We start from the raw sequence: 16,094 nt of genomic DNA, 5'->3' as shown, positions 1-16,094 counted from the left end.
GGGAGGAATTCAGGGTGCTGTCAAAGAAAATGTGTACTGGTTTAGTCTAGATTTGATACAATTCCTTAGTCAGAGCCAAAGATTGTATAAAAGATGGATTCTGCCACCATGAAGTCAACCATTAGGTTTTTGATTCCATATTTTTTTAAACCTTTGGGCCCTGCTATGTCAGTTTTTTTGTAAGAGGGCAGAGTGCTAAGTTATGAACTAACTACCAATTCTGCTACAAAGTGCTAACTCACAGACTAAAAGACTAGAATTTCACACACTAAAACAATTAGCTCATTTTAATACATTTTTGTTTACATAGCACCAACTCAAAGCAACAGCTCCAAAATGTCATTTTCTTTTTCATGGTAAGCTAAAGTGTAAGAGAGACAACCCCAACAAACAGAGGCTTTTCATGAGCAAGCACTTGGCAACAGTGGAAAGGAAGAACTCCCTTTCGACAGGAAAAAACTTCCTGCAGAAACAGGCTCAGGGAAGGACAGCCATCTGCCTTGACTGGTGGAGAGTGAAAGGAAAGAGAACAAAGAAAAGAAAAGCTTAGAAAGAGAGGTCAAAAAGCAAACTCTAGGATGGAGAACACAAAATTCAATGACATGCACAGGTGATTTTTAATATATACACATGGAGGGGAACGATGGGAGTGGAGCAAAAATGCTCAGTGTATCATGGGATGTTCCCCAGCAGCCTAATACAATTGCAGAACAACTAGTGGATGATTTAGGGTCTCATGGATCCAGCCCTAATTTTAATCTTTCTCAGAAAGGAAAGTTTTAAGCCTAGCCTTAAAAAAAAGAAGATTTCTATCTCATGAATCCAAACTAGGAGCTGGTTCCACAGGAGATGGACCTGATAGCTGCAGCCTGGCTCTCATTCAACTTTTAGAAACTCTAGGAACCACAAGTAAGCCTGCAGTCTGAGATTTAAGTGTTCTATTGGGACAATATGGTTTAAAGATGAGATGTGATTTTGTCTGAGCTTTCAAGACATAGAAGAGAAGCTAATAATGAATTACAATACTCCAGCCTCAACATAAAGAAATGCAGGACAGGACGTTTCTAATTTTCTTTCTAGGATATTTATAAATATTGTGCAGATGGCAGAGAGCAGTCCTACATATGTGTTTAATGTGTCCATTGACGCACATATGTGCTGATCAAAGTGTACCAGATTAAACAATACATTTTTAACATTTTTAGCACAGAATACAATAACTTCAGGTTTGTCCAAATTTAGGAGAAGAAAGTTACAGGCCAGGCCTGTTTTGAAGACATGCCTGTACTTTACTTTCTGTCGTCTGGCTTAATAGACAAATGTAGTTGAGTACTATCTGAATAGCAGTTAATTTTTTTGCAATGTCTTCTAATAATATTGGATAAGGAAAGAAAGTATTGGTCACAGCACAGAGCCATTTGGATGAATAAACTGGAATCTATTAAATCTAACAGACAGATACGACTCATTTAATTTAATTGAATACAAGCAGTGCATTGTTATCTCAGTTTTATGTTATGAGCAGTGGTATTAAATGGTGGATGGAGGCCTAGCAGAGCAAGTATAGAAACACATCCCCTGTTAGATGCCGTAAGAAGATCATTAGTAACCATCACAAGTGCTGTTTTGTTGCAAACGTCTTGGACAGTCTGTATCACACAACAGGTCATAATATTTGTTGGATACTTCCATTAAAAAGGTCCAAACACAGTGGAGGTTTGATGACTCCCCAAATTCCAATGTCCAGATGGATGTTATGAGTTTCTTTCATTTTTCAGTCCCGGTTAGAACTAATGTTACTATTACTGTCGATCTGGGGAAAAAGCACTTCCACACCTTTCATGAATAAAAAAAAAAAATGACATCATTGTATCATCTGTTATTTAGATGCACTGCATAATGTTCCTCAGACACTCCATAGAGATATAATTAAAGATTAAAATTAAGATTCAGTGTTTTTTGGAAAAAAAGAACTTACAGCAAGCCATATGTCAGAGCTGTACAGTTGGCTTAGTAAGTGTATTATAAAATTTGCTTTTGAAGAATACTCAGTTTTCTACATTGCTGTATAGAAAGTTATCAGGCTCATTTCATACATGGATTACTTTATACCGCCAATCCAATCATCAAGATTATCCTTTATCCAAAGAAATGGTGTAAACGCTTCTACCTATACTGGCCTCCTTACACAGGATCCAGTCTAAAATTTGATTAGTTGTTTTTAGGAGTCTCAGTGGTTTGGTACCCCTTTCTTAATAGAAACTTTAAAACCCTGCAATCCTAAGAGAGTACTGAGTTCTACAAAACAGCTCCTCTCGGACATTCCTAGATCCAGGCTTGAAAACAGAGGCGATAGTGATTTGAGTGGTGGCTCTTAATCTTTGGAACAACGTAACTCTTTACATAAGAGCTGCCCAGTCTCTCAATCATTTTAAGCACTTTAGAAAACACTATTTCTTCTCGCTTGCTTTTTTGACTAGTCGAGCAGAGTATTCTGGCTTTTATTATGCAAACACAGTCTTATTTCCTTGTTTTATTTGAGTTTTAGTGTATCTTTATTGTTTGATTTGGTGACTCTTACACATATAATTGCATATTTCCTGAAACTTTACAGCACTTTGGTCAACTGAGGTTGTTTAAAATGTGCTATAGAAATAAACTTTGACTTGACTTATACCTCATCCTGGTGGTTGCTACAGCAAGGAGCCTGGGCTGTCCACACAAATGTTGACATGCAGCCTGAAAAAAATCAGTGTATATTAAATCACACAGCCTCACAGTCAATAAAGTTTGACCTTCTCTTCTGTTTTCTCAAAGGTTTAGAAAACTCGCCCTTAGACATGAAAAGCTAATACTACCTAGCTTCCATTCATTTCTGTGTTATTTTTGAACTCATTCTGTGTTATTTTCAAGGCTGATAATTTTTTTTGTGACACCTCATTGCATTTAAACAATGCTGAGTCAAGAATATTTGTGAAGCAGTCTCAGTCCCTCTGCAGCTCTGTTTCCTTCACTCACATTTTTCTCGGCTAGGAGCCATCAGTGGAGACGCGGGCTGAATACTGAGCACTGAGGTTAATGAGGGAACTCGGATGAAGAGGGGCCCACAAAACCACTGCACCTTGCTGAAAGGCTTTTAGGCTTTAGCCTTGGGGGAAAAGCATCACATTAGCTGCTACACTACAAAGGTGTCTGACTGATGAAACACTTTATTTCTATTAAAGTGGATCAAAAGTGATCCCAGGCTGCGACTAGGTTAAAGCACAAAGCATTAACCGAAAAACTTTGCTTGTTAAGTACATTTTTTCTGTCTTTTGTATAGTGCCGTGCAGCACAATAGAAAGAACCAATTTATGCACTGTGATCCTTGATAACATCCAACATGGTAGTGCAAAAGCAGCATAGAGTCAGTACCACGCTGCTTTAGCCATAACACTCTCGAAGCGGAGCTCAGGTTGTGAAACCATAACTCAGTGCTCCTCACACAAGGAGCAGCAGGAGATGAGTTTTATACACTCTGTGATAAAACTTTCAATGTTTCAAGCACATTTCTTCTAAGAAACAATTCCTTATATTGCCACATTCACACTGAGTACCTGTTTCATAACAACACAACAACTTACAAGATATGAAGGAGCAAATAAAAACATAAATCATAAAGGGTATGCTGCTGGCAAGTTATCCCAAAGAGATGCTTTTAGAAGCTCGTACAGTATTTCATACCCTGATTATCAGAAGATGTCATCCCATTTGAGGAACACATATTTGCTGTGAAGAAGCTTCTGAAATTAAAGAATTTATGTGCCCTTCAGAGAAGCTCATATTTACTCAAGATTGCTTATGAAAACCATTTGCTTCATTAAGTTTCAGTAAATCATGGAGTAAACATTTCTTGGGGTTTTCCTGCTTTATTCCCAATGAAGAAAATAACTAACAGACAGTAACACATACAGTGCTTTGACTATAAAATACATTTTAAATGAGTTCTTTAATCACATCGGGAAAAAAATGACTGCCTCGACATCTCAAAGCCAGTGTATGCAGGGCTTACTTCTCCATCCTTTAAATTATAATGACTACATCTGCTCAAACAACCCATGCTATTGCTGTTTGGAGTATTAACACAAACCACATTCATTATGCAAGAGAAAATGTTCCGCTGGGCTTGTTGAATAATAAATGAAGCTTTAGTCACAAAGCTATAAAAGTCCAAATTATTTATTGTTTTTTTCTAGTTGGAAAATAGGCAAATTTATTACTGTTTCAAAGGTTATTTTGGGCGAGCTGCATCTCATGACATTACAATGACTACCTAAACTAAAAATGATAACTCAAACATAAATCTACGATCTGTCCCTGATATTCGTGGTACAGTATATGAATACACATTTCCCTGAAGCTCATCTCTGTAATGATTGCACCATAAGCTTCCGTGACCTTTCCAGTACAGAGGCGTCCAAAGATTAGTCAGCCAAACATGCCTCAGCCAAAATCAATACGCCCCCTGAACCATCAACAGCACTGAAGATCACAGACGCCTTACCTCCATCGCTCCTTCCAAGTCTTAAACACCTGCAGTCCAGGGGAGTGCGAGGCCAGTCTTTCATCTCATGCAAAACTATGCAGACTGTGTTATGTCCAGCTTGAACTGACCATTAAATACTGTGGTCCATATCAGGTTGGTCCTGCAATAACCCAAAACAAGGAAAAGTTAATGGACTCTCTGTCCTGCCTGAGCATGAGGATTAAATACCTATAAGCCCCTTCGGAGAAACAAAAAGGAGCCAGCCAGTAGCGTCTAAAAAGTAGAAATTTATGTTTTGGCAAGATTAATCTTTTTAAATGAATAGTTTCATTTTGCAGTTTCGCCCTTTTTGTCTCCTTTTGCCTCTACATCAGATGGGAATAACTCAAGTTCTCTAGTAGGTCTTAAATGCTTTCTCTTGCCATCTTTCTCAATCTCTTTCTCACCTCCTGTGACTCGGGGCTCTGCCATTCACTCTCACTTCCACAGTCTCTGGAAAGACACACTTGTGGGGAGTCATGCTCTCAGCAAGAAAAAAATAAATCACACAAGGGTTTAAATCCGATTCACTTGATGTAATGACTTAGACTTCAATGTTATACATCTATGGGAAAATACTTATCTTGCACTATCCCTACAATGTTTATTCCCTGCTTCTGTGGGATGCACTGATGATTACAAATGAGAGATAATGAGCATCTCTGTTTCTGTTTCTCTGATCCTCTATCCCTTTGCCTAGCTAATTATTTATCTGAACTCTTGTTCATTTTCTTTTCACTTTCATTTTTCCCATAATTTGGATCTGTTCTATTATATTATTATATCAGTATATTATATTAGTATTTCAGCATCATAATGTGTGTGTGGTGGTGGGGGGGGGGGACTGCTCTGCATTGCAAAAGCCAAACTGGAACTTGGAATTAAAGAGGTTTCAGAGTGAGAGATGAAAGAGGACAACTAAAGTAATGAGCCCATTGTGACCATGTGAGTTATGTTTTGGTTAAATTGTTTTTGAAGTCTCCCCAATTATCACAGTGTTCAAACATAGCATATCATTATTATTATTTATTTATTTTTTTTGCATGATCAGAAATAGCAGGGTAATTAATTGCTTCCTTTATTCGTATTTCACCTTAATGAAACTTATCAGGCTGTCACAAATTCTGAAGAAAGTGGGTTCTGGTATTTGCCCAAAAAATGATTGCCAGTATTTAAACTGCTGTAATTGACTTATTAGCCTATGATCTGCCCAAGAAATCTCAAACATATCTTTCACGGGTGATATCAAGTCATCTTGAGCCAGAAATAACATTCCTGTCAAAAGGTAGAAGTTGCAGTCATGTTCTGTCAAAGTGACTGTTATAAATGCTTTTTTTTATCCAGGTAAAAAAGTTTCATTGAAATTAAAAACTTCTTTGTCAAAAGAGATCTGCCCAAGACGGCAGCACAAATAAAAAAATATATATATAACATAACAATTCAATAAAGATATTTAAGTGAATTCACTATAATGTGGAAGACAGACTAAGGACAGGGGCATTTGAGGTGGATACAAACTGTTCTGCATGTTTAAATACCTGAGGTCAACTATCCAAAGAAACGGGCAGTGCAGAAGAGAGGTGAAGAAGAGAGTGCAGACAGGGTGAAGTGGGTGGAGTGTCAGGAGTGATTGGTGAGAAAAGGATAGCAGCAAGAGTGAAAAGAAATATTTGCAACATGGTAGTAGGACCTGCTATGTAGCATGTTTTGGAGACAGTGGCACTAACAAAAAACAGAAGGTTGAGCTGGAGGTGGCACGGTCATAGATGCTCAGACTTTCTTTGGCAGTGACCAGAGTGGACAGGATTAGAAATAATTCTGTCAGAGGGACAGCTCAGGTCGAGGGCTTTGGAGATCAAGTTAGAGGGGAAACAATGAGATGGGTTGGACATGTGCAGAGGAGATATAGTGGATATATTGAATAAAGGGTGTTGAATATGGAGGTGTCAGGCAGAAGGAAAAGAGGAAGACCACAGAGAAGATTTATGATATTGTGATGTGCAACAGGTTTGGTGTGATAGAGGAAAATGTGAAAGCATTAAGTACAATAGGTAGAGTCATTGCAAAACATGCCATTTCTTTACATCATATATATCCTTGACATAAATCCTGTTGACTACAGCCTATTTATCAATATAAATAAATATATTAGACATAAAAAAAACCCCCCACAAATAAACATCAGCAATCCCCTTTTTGGCATGACACTGGTAAAGAAAGACCTGCCTGACTGATGAAGACAAGGAATGAGAATGTGTTGTGCCTGCAGGAGACCAGGTGGATGGGAACCAAAGCCAGGAGCATTGGAGCTGAATATGGAGCTGCCAGGCAGGAGTAAAAAAATGAAAACCACAGGTTAGACTAATAGATGCAGTAAAGGAGAAAGCTGGTTTGATAGGGTGAGATCATTGAAACAGATGATCTGAAAGGAGGATCTTCTGCCTCCTAAAGGGAGTAGCCGAAAGAAGAAGAAGAAGAGTGGTCTGTGAATACACCAGTGGAGGGCAGTAGACGTCATTTTTAAGCAAATCTACGAGAACAAGAAGAAGAGGTGCATCAACGGACTGGAAAGATGGCTAATGACAAGGTGTGTCTCCAAGTTTTAATGTTAAGCCAACTTTGAATAGTGGATAGGCGTTCATTTTAACTTGAGCTGTCACTCAGTATTAGCTGTCAGCTTCAGCTTGGGGTGTCACTACGTAAAACAAGTGTAGCGTCCTAGAGGTAACTAGCTAAACCGTTAGCTTACTTTCCGCTTAACCGAATGAAATTAGCAAACAGGAAATACATTTGTTGTGTATTCAACCAAATCCATAGCACTGTCAATAAGCTGAAAATAAAGAGACTGTTAATTTCATAACAGTAAACGTTTTGCTAGCTGCTAAAATAACGTTGACGGGAAGGACTAGATTTGGAAGGTCTGTTCACCTTGAGACTGTCAGTTAGCAAACAACGAAAACACGACCCACAGCGCTTAAAATGAAATATTTCTACTATTAAATAAGCTAAAAGAAAACAGTTAGCTTAGTAACCTGTCGAAAATAATGTTACTGTTCTCTAAAAGGTGTCATGCCTGCTTAGGGCAACGGATATATGGGAATGGTTTTAAGAGACAAGTATCTGTTCCAACATGTTCTCTATGCTTTTTGTTTATTTTACTACCATCGGCATAGGGTCACTGTTGTATAAGTTACCCGTTTTACCTGGTTTGTGGAATGCAGTGTGTTTTTACACAGAGCTCGGGGAAACACGAGGAAATATAAGCCTAAAGGCAACTTAACTAATAAGGGGTAATAAGATAAAACCAATTTAATATTTAGTTCCAAATGTGGAAATTGCCTGTTCACGATTGCAAGTATTAGCAAAAACCATCTTAGTATGTGTTTTCTTTTTAGTTTATATGGTGTACTTTCTCTTATTGGAAATGGATAATCTGCAGTCACCTGTTAAGGTAAAACAAAACTGAAACTAAAACTCAGACAACAGAGTCTCTGAAAGAAAATCCATCATATGCCCAAATGATTTTAGAACATATATTTTCAGTGGATTTTCAAGTTCATTGTCAGAGCGTTTGCTGTGCTTGGTCATAATACAGGAAGTTCAAATGTTTTATTTTTAGATACACTCCATGTTTTAGAAAACTCTGGTTGCCTCCACTAACCTGTTTGCTTGTCTCTGTGCCTACATGTTTTTGTAGAGTCCACTGGGTCAACTCAAGGATCTCGTGGAGTTAAAAGACCAGTTGGAGGACATTCAGAAACGGGTAGAAGATGAGATACAGGCTGGAGTTCCTCCAGTAAGGCTCACAAATCAAATATTATTATTATTATTAGTAGTATTAGTATATATGGAGAGAGAGCATAGTTTACTTTGCCTTGAATTTTGTTGAGAGTTAAGTTATAAAATTATAGGTCGAGGTATATATCAAAACACCAGACCGGGTCTCATTTCTCTTCCTCTCTCTAGGGGGGCAGTCTGCTGGCTTCTCCTTTCTTGAAGGGTTTTCTTGCTGGGTACGTTGTTGCTAGACTTCGCTCTTCAGCGCTGCTAGGCGTTGCCATAGGCACGTGTACAGGGATGTATGCAGCTCAAAATTATGCTGTTCCCAACATCGAAAACACCATTAAAGACTACATACGCAACCTGAAAGGAGGACACAAGTAAGGAGGAGGAAAATTGGAGCCAAACAACGGAGCAAAGCGAGCGTCAGACATCTACAGAAAGAGTGTGCCAGTACAGCTCCACATGGGATCAGAAACATATAGAAAAAGCTTAAAACTTATCAGAATTTAATGTGGTATTTTTTTACTTTAAATATATTCAAATAATATATATAAAAAATTTATAATTACACTATTGAATTTGGTATAGAGTGAAAAAAACAGCTATTCTTTTCCTTTTATATATATATATATATATATATATATATATATATATTTTTTTTTTTTTTTTAAATTTAGTTGACCCCCTTGCAGAAGACAGCTCATTAATTCATGCATTCATTAATATGAATGCAGAAAAATGTCAGTGGTTGAAATTTAGACAAACTGCTATTGTAAATCCTTACAGCTGCTATGATTGACTTCTGAAGCCAACCTTGTCTTTCATTACAGCACATGCTTTCTAAAACTTAATTGAAAGACCAACAAATATGTAGCTGTAAACTCTGGTTCGGTTGACCTCTCTAGCATAAGCTTATTGTAAGAAAACGCGTTGCATTTTGATGAAAATTCAAACAGGACTTGAATTCTGTGTGTTTTGGTATCTTCTGCCCTCTAGTGGTCAGAAATCAATAATAGCAGCCTTAACTAATGACACTTTTTCCTTGTTGCTCAGGGTGTAAAATTGCCTCACTTTACATCACACAGTTCTTCTCTGCAAAACCTGTCAAATCTTTTGGTTTTTGTTAGTTTTCACATTGTTTACAGTTATCAGAGCAGTGTCTGTAATGCGGAGTAATGTCAATCTACAGGTACAGAACCCTTCCCCTTTCCTTCTGGATTATATTTCCTAATCTCTATAAGTTAACACTTTTCAGAGACCTGTCTCTTTCTTTCCTTTTTTTTTGACAAGTTGTTCCATGATTGACTCAGAAAAACACTCAATTTGCCAGAAATTATGTTGCTTTTTCCTGTGTCCTCACAATGCTGAAACAATTCTAAGAGCAAGAAAACAGCCAAATGCCAAAGCAATTCTTTTTCTTTATTAAGATTTAATTTGCTCTTTGGACTTTTAGAAAAACTGGGGAATGTGTGTTAAAGCATTTCATGTAAAGTATACATTAAGAGTGCCTACTATGGTCTGGAGTTGACAGTATCATCTCAAAAGCCTTGTAAGAGTTGGCTGCCTGTTTTTTATATGCTGGAAACTGATCGTTTGCACATGTATCGATTATGCTCTTTTAATCTAAAGCTGTTAGTAATTAGTATGTTTTTTTTTTTTGGAGTCATTTATTGAAATCTGTAGAATGAAAAGTGAAAAGTTTTACTTTCTTAGAATGTGCTGATTGCATCATGCACCTATGAGTTGTACTTTTTTAGTATTAGAGGTTTAAGCTGTAAAACTGAGTGTTTTATCCATAGACTATGCTGCTTCTGCTGCAGGAGACACATCTCTAATAATCCAGCGTGTAAAGTTGTACAAAATAGTGGTGCCACTTGGCAAAACCAGCATACATTTCAGTGTGAATTTTCATTTTGCACAGCGGATATTTCACTATCCACATACAAAAATGTGGACAATCCGCTTTTTCAAAGATAAATCAGTAAACACTACAGTATTCAGTGATTCTACAAAATATATTGTTGTTTTTGCAGCTTTAGTGTAATATTAAAAATGTATTCATGTCTATGGAAAGCACTGTAAAACTGCACTGTGATGTTTTTAACATGGTGGCAACATTGAAATGAACATTTCACACCATTGCGTAATTAGATCTCTGACAGAAATTAGATAAACAAGCCATAAAGGAGAAAGACGTTTCAGCTTGTGATCAGCTTGTTAGTTTTCAGGCAAACGTGTGTACTGTATGTTTGGTGACTGGAATCCAGAAACAACATGTGCCTATTGACAGTCATTGTGTTACTGTCTCCATATTGTATGTTTTAGTGTCTCTTTTTTTGTCCTATCTTTGCATGTTTTTAAGTAATAATGTTTGTGGGATATTGATTCAACTTGACAGAGCTTTGTTTTAGCAGTTTTGGTTTTTGTGTGTTTATGCTCCTACACATCAAAAACAGAACTGTTTATAATTCCCACTGTGCTGGTATCATAAAAGAAAACCATCAGAACTGTTTTTAACAGGTTTTATTTGGGTTGTTCAAATAAATCTACTCATGTATCCCGATTGTGTCCAAATGATCCTTCAGAACTTGTAATAACAGCTTTATTATTATTATTACTATTATATTTTACCTTAAGCCAAACATGACAAAATTAAAAGACCAAGCCTTTGATGTCAGGGAGGACTGCATTTACATTTTGTCAGAAATCCATTCTTAAAAGTATTTTTTAAAGTACTTTGGCTTAGCTTCTCTTATTTTTTCCTCTTTATTTATGTGTGCCTCCCAACACAAAAACCACATTCTTGTCCAATCATCAACATTAAAATAAAGCATTTTAAGGCTGCACACTAAACACTATTTGATAATTATTCATCTTTAATAGCCATTAAAAATCTCCAATCACGGTCAAAAGGCTCTGCTGTCAGTAGAATATTGGTTGCAATAAAATAGGAACGATAGCAAGCAGGTAATTGGTTACTGGTAATTTATCAGCGATATATAAAACCCCATTAGCTTATTAAGTGCAGCTGTGGTGATTAATTCGGCAAAGTTGTAACACGATACTAGGAGATGAGCCGAAACTGGTTTCTGGAAAAGACTGAAGCGGCTTCTGTTGCCTAAAACAACAACAACAACAAAAAGCATGATTAATAAATGATTAATGGTTTTAAATTCGCTATTCAAGACAATTGTACTTTTCCAAAATTATTAGTTCAATTTAATTTTATTTATATAGCACTAAGGCACATTACACTGTAGGGAAATACCCTACGATAGTGAAATGCACTTTTTAATTGTAGAAACTGTAGCTTATAGCGATCATATAAAGCAAGACAGAAGAATATGATTGTTTACTCACCACAGTTTTAATTGTCCTCACTGGGAAGACTCAGCATTCTTATCATGGTGCCTGGAAAGACAGATGTTGGACTGTAAGTGACACTGTAGCTTAAATCAGATCCTGAATGTAATCAATAATTGAATCATTTAAAGGTTTTAGATTTCTCCAGATGAATCAAGATTTGTATATGCATATCGGAATTACATTGCAATCCTCTTATGAAAGATCAATATTTTTAAAACAAAAATCCTGAGTTCTCTGAAAGTATATTCAATATCATGCTAAAACCTAATACACAAATTCATTAATCGTGCACAACTCTACAAATAGTCAGCAAAAAAGTTCACTGAAATCTCTGACGTGTGGGTTGTAGATTTAAATAACTAAATGAAATAAACCATAAATGCAACAATAAAATGCTGATATGAAACTGAACATGGCATTTTCAATAATATATTTTTTTTTCTAATTTGAACTTAATACTCAAAATCTGTTATCTTGTCTCACCAGCACGGACGGACTGCTTGCAATTGGCTCCATTGATCTGTTCCCCGGTGGCTGTGTTCACACACCAGCAAACGGACTCGAAGCACTGCTGGGCCTTGTAGAGGCCATCCTTTTCACAGGCAGGTTTGAAACCTGGCACCTGCACAGGCTTCACGCCAGAAGCCTCAAGCTGGCACTTGGTGGGAGGAGGGGCTGTGAGAGCAGGGGAGAGGGGATGAGTTGATCCACATTTTATAAATTTGTTAAAGACAAACTGTAACAGTTTAATCTTTCTGACTATTGAACTTTGAGGTCACATATGAGGTCAGAAAAAAGAGCATTTTTGTTAATAATAATAAAAAAAAGCATTCTCTAGGCCATAAACAGATGAGAAGATAATTAACACATATACAGAATATATGAACACAAATATTTAAGACATACAGGAATCATCTGGGGTTCCAGTTGAAGAGTCCTGCAACACAATAAGTTAAAAACCACAAATGAGAAAAATGCGGGACTTTAGAAGTGTGTCAGGATTCACTAAAGTTGTACTTATTTAACTTTAAAAAAAATAGACAAAATTAGGGTTTAGGGTTAGATTTGAACTGAGACTTACTAACTTGAAAATCAAAAGCCCAGTTTCAGACTTTTTTTTTTTTTTACCGTGTCCGCAAGGTCCGACATCAGCATGGAGTTCGAGGGCAGATGCATCTTCATGGGTGCAGGAGCTATGGACAGGGAGAGAAAGGTGTATGTGAGACAGAGGTAAAACAAAAAGCAAAATACAGAAAAAAGAGAGTGGCACTAAAAATAAATTGTACAACAACAGAGAGCTGTAATTCGGTTTCAATAAAATTCTAGGCACTGATTCATTATCAGTCTAAGTTGTTTTACAGGTAACAGGGCAGTTTCATGACATTTTGTCTTTTTTTTCATCTTTTTTAATGTTTAGCGGTTAAGCAGTTTGTTTTAAATAAAGCTTTTTTTGCTGCATCCTGCTAATTCCCAGCATAGCATTCTCACCAGAGTTGACTCGTGACACCTGTGACTCAAGTTTGTTGTTCTGATCCTCCAGAGATTTGATGTCATTCTTCTGGCTGAGGAGGAAATAGGCGGTCATCGCCTGGCCCACAATCAGCACACAGGCCAGAAGGGTCAATCCTGCCACCTTATAAGCCCGGGTAGAGCGGCCACTGAAAAAAAAAAAGAAAGCAATATTTCTTTATTAATGCTTGTAGGATTAAAAGAATATTATTTGGCACTAGAAGGTCTTCAGGATGAAAACCTTCAGTGGGAGAAAGATGATGAGTAGGTAGGCAGAAAGGTTTATGGACATAAAAGAATATGAAGAATGAAGAACCTGATTGGTAACTTAGACTTTTTGTTGGCTCAGAACTGGGGAAAAAATTGATATAACAGGAACTATGTCCATGGTGCTCATGTGTATACGTAACTAAGTAATGACATCAGCTGTTGTCAAGCAGACACCCGAGTGAACATCTAAGATGAGCTCTGTTTTCACCAGGGCATGTTTTGGACAATCCTTAATTTTATTGACGTGTGCTCAGCAAGAAGTTTTTTGACTTCTGATTTACTGATTCTAGAAAAAAAATATCCTAAAATCATTAAATACAGTTTTGTTTTTAAACAAATACCATATATATTTCATTTGCATATATATATATATATTTATTTTTAATTTTTTTTATTAGTTTTCTTATTAGCGTGAAACATACATAAAATATAATTACCATTATATAAACAATCACATATCTATGTCTATACATACATATTTATATACCTAAATAAGTATATACAAAGGAGGGGAAAAGGGAAAAAAAGGAGAAAGAGATAGAGAGAAAAAAACAACAACAAAAAAAACCCCAAAAAACAAAAAGAAATTTTCTCTCTCTATTTCATTTATATTTTTATTTAATTCTAAAATAACATTAATTTCTATATCAGTAGCAGTCTTAGCATAATAACCCACAAATCCACTTCACATTGCAGTTTTGGAATCTATTTTTGTTTCATTCTTTTCTTTTTGCAGTGTGTAAATCAATTAGTGACACACACACACACACACACACACACACACACACACACACACACACACACACACACACACACACACACACACACAAAATTAAAAAAAACAAAACATCTTAAACACTTACTTCTGTCCTGGCGCTCCAACATTGACGGTTGTTTCGTGGCTAGGAGCGCCAATTAGAGGTTGGGTTGGAGTCTCGGGGTCGGCCATCTTCACGCAAACACAAACCTGGGGGCAAACATACATATATTTTTTTAAAAAAAACCCCACTAATTACAAAATAAAACAGAAAGAATAATAACATGCTTTCATAAACACACACACACAAACACACACAAGAACACGGAAACGGGTTGTTTACCTTCTCTTAGGTCAGACTGTAAAGTGATTCACGGTATTAGTGACCGAATTCAGCCAAATTTTACCTTTATGACTGAAGAAAGGCAGAAGGAACTGAAAGCTGAAGGCAGGGGAATCCCGCACTGCCAATCTCTACTCTGGTTGGCGTTTTTTTCACAAACTGAATTTGTGATTGGCTGTTTGTAATAGTTCATCATCTGTAACTAGGAGCAGAGAATACAGACGTTTAGTCTTGGAAAAACAATTGAGCTCTTTATATGGCGAAGTAAATGGGGTATATCTTTGAATTTTATTAAATATCTGTAAATAATTTAACTTTGTTAACAACACAAACAACATACTGTGTTTTCAAAATACCTGTACTACCGATTATGTCTTTAATAAAATATTTCTATCTTTATTTCTAAATTTAAATCTAATATTAACAAAATTCTACTAATAACTATAGATTGAGGAACAATTATGCTTCCAACCCACTCCTGTAATGTCTTTACATCCTTGAATCGAACTTAACTCTTGAAAAAGACAGTTTTTCATTCACCATTCAAAAAGCAGACCCCAGTTAACACTCATTTATAAAATCTGTTATTATATTAAATATATATCATTAGCATATATTTAACATGGGAGATTTTTCTAAAAAAAAAGGAAAGAGTAATATTGGTATATTTATATATATTTCAAATAAATATCCACACATCCGGCTTACAGACTTCCTTTTTCCTCTCTTTATATTGGTTGTAAATTTCCACCAATTAATGACATCTGAAGTGTGGACACTGCTTAGTTTCTTACAATTTAGACATATGCAGCATTGTAAAATCATTGAGGTATTTCTTGATTTAGATTTGTTGTGACGTCAGAGTAATAAAACAAAGACCCAATTGAACTGGCTAAAGGAAGTGAAAGTATATTGGACACCTGATTTGACAGGACAGTACTGCAAGTCAGATAACTTAAAATCAGACGAGGTTGCAAAATCACAGTTGTGAGTGGTTTGGTTGAAGTTGTAATAATGAGTCTCTGTGCTCTTGTTTTAATTCTTCTGGTAGCCTAAGAGGTTCTGAAATTACAAACATTACACAAAATGAAACTGATTTTCTGAGTATGTGGGCGATGGAGATAACCTTCTTTCAAGAGTAAGGAAAAGGGAAAGGCTTCTGTAGTATCATTGCTTTCGCTCTTTAAAATCACTATACTATATTTAATGGGGGAAACCCTATCAAATCATTTTCAGTAGATTTTTATGTATACCATGTACATTTACACCATGTAGACCCCATTTCCATGAAGAGGTGTACATGGGGGTATTTGGGTGCCATAACACACACCATGTTTGGAGATAAAAGGAGACTGGATTTCACCCAACAAACACTATACCAGCTTCAGTGGTGGGAACATCATGGTGTGGGTTGTTTTTCAGCATACGACACTGGCACACTTTATGATTGAAGGAAGGAGGAATGGAAAAATACACCAAGACATTCTTGATAAAAATACTGG

At 36.4% G+C, this 16,094-nt stretch overlaps 2 protein-coding genes across 3 annotated transcripts; one reads left to right on the top strand and one right to left on the bottom strand.

The window, feature by feature from the left end:
- Window positions 1–7,042: 7,042 nt before the first annotated feature.
- LOC309720768 (SLC35A4 upstream microprotein-like) lies at window positions 7,043–8,945 on the top strand. Of its 2 annotated transcripts, none has more exons than XM_082557930.1 (3): window positions 7,043–7,151; window positions 8,262–8,360; window positions 8,531–8,945. In XM_082557930.1, exons 1-3 carry the CDS (start codon window positions 7,137–7,139, stop codon window positions 8,726–8,728), a joined length of 312 nt encoding a protein of 103 aa, XP_082414056.1. In that variant the 5' UTR covers window positions 7,043–7,136; the 3' UTR covers window positions 8,729–8,945. The 2 variants fall into 2 exon arrangements, with proteins under 2 accessions (XP_082414056.1, XP_082414055.1); XM_082557929.1 differs by lacking the exon at window positions 7,043–7,151 and adding an exon at window positions 7,970–8,015.
- Window positions 8,946–10,855: 1,910 nt separating this feature from the next.
- Window positions 10,856–14,723, bottom strand: cd74b (CD74 molecule, major histocompatibility complex, class II invariant chain b). The gene is made up of 8 exons (XM_082557593.1): window positions 14,593–14,723; window positions 14,356–14,459; window positions 13,202–13,371; window positions 12,842–12,906; window positions 12,620–12,650; window positions 12,197–12,388; window positions 11,708–11,758; window positions 10,856–11,465 (listed from the first exon to the last, which is right to left on the bottom strand). The coding sequence occupies exons 2-7, from the start codon at window positions 14,439–14,441 to the stop codon at window positions 11,715–11,717; spliced, it is 588 nt and encodes a 195-aa protein (XP_082413719.1). The 5' UTR covers window positions 14,442–14,459; window positions 14,593–14,723; the 3' UTR covers window positions 10,856–11,465; window positions 11,708–11,714.
- Window positions 14,724–16,094: the final 1,371 nt, after the last annotated feature.

This window comes from Aulonocara stuartgranti (genome assembly GCF_965226115.1).
Source record: "Aulonocara stuartgranti genome assembly, chromosome: 13".
Taxonomy (NCBI): Eukaryota; Metazoa; Chordata; class Actinopteri; order Cichliformes; family Cichlidae; genus Aulonocara; species Aulonocara stuartgranti.
Note: the sequence above shows the minus strand (reverse complement) of the source record. Positions and strands in the feature narration are given on the sequence as shown.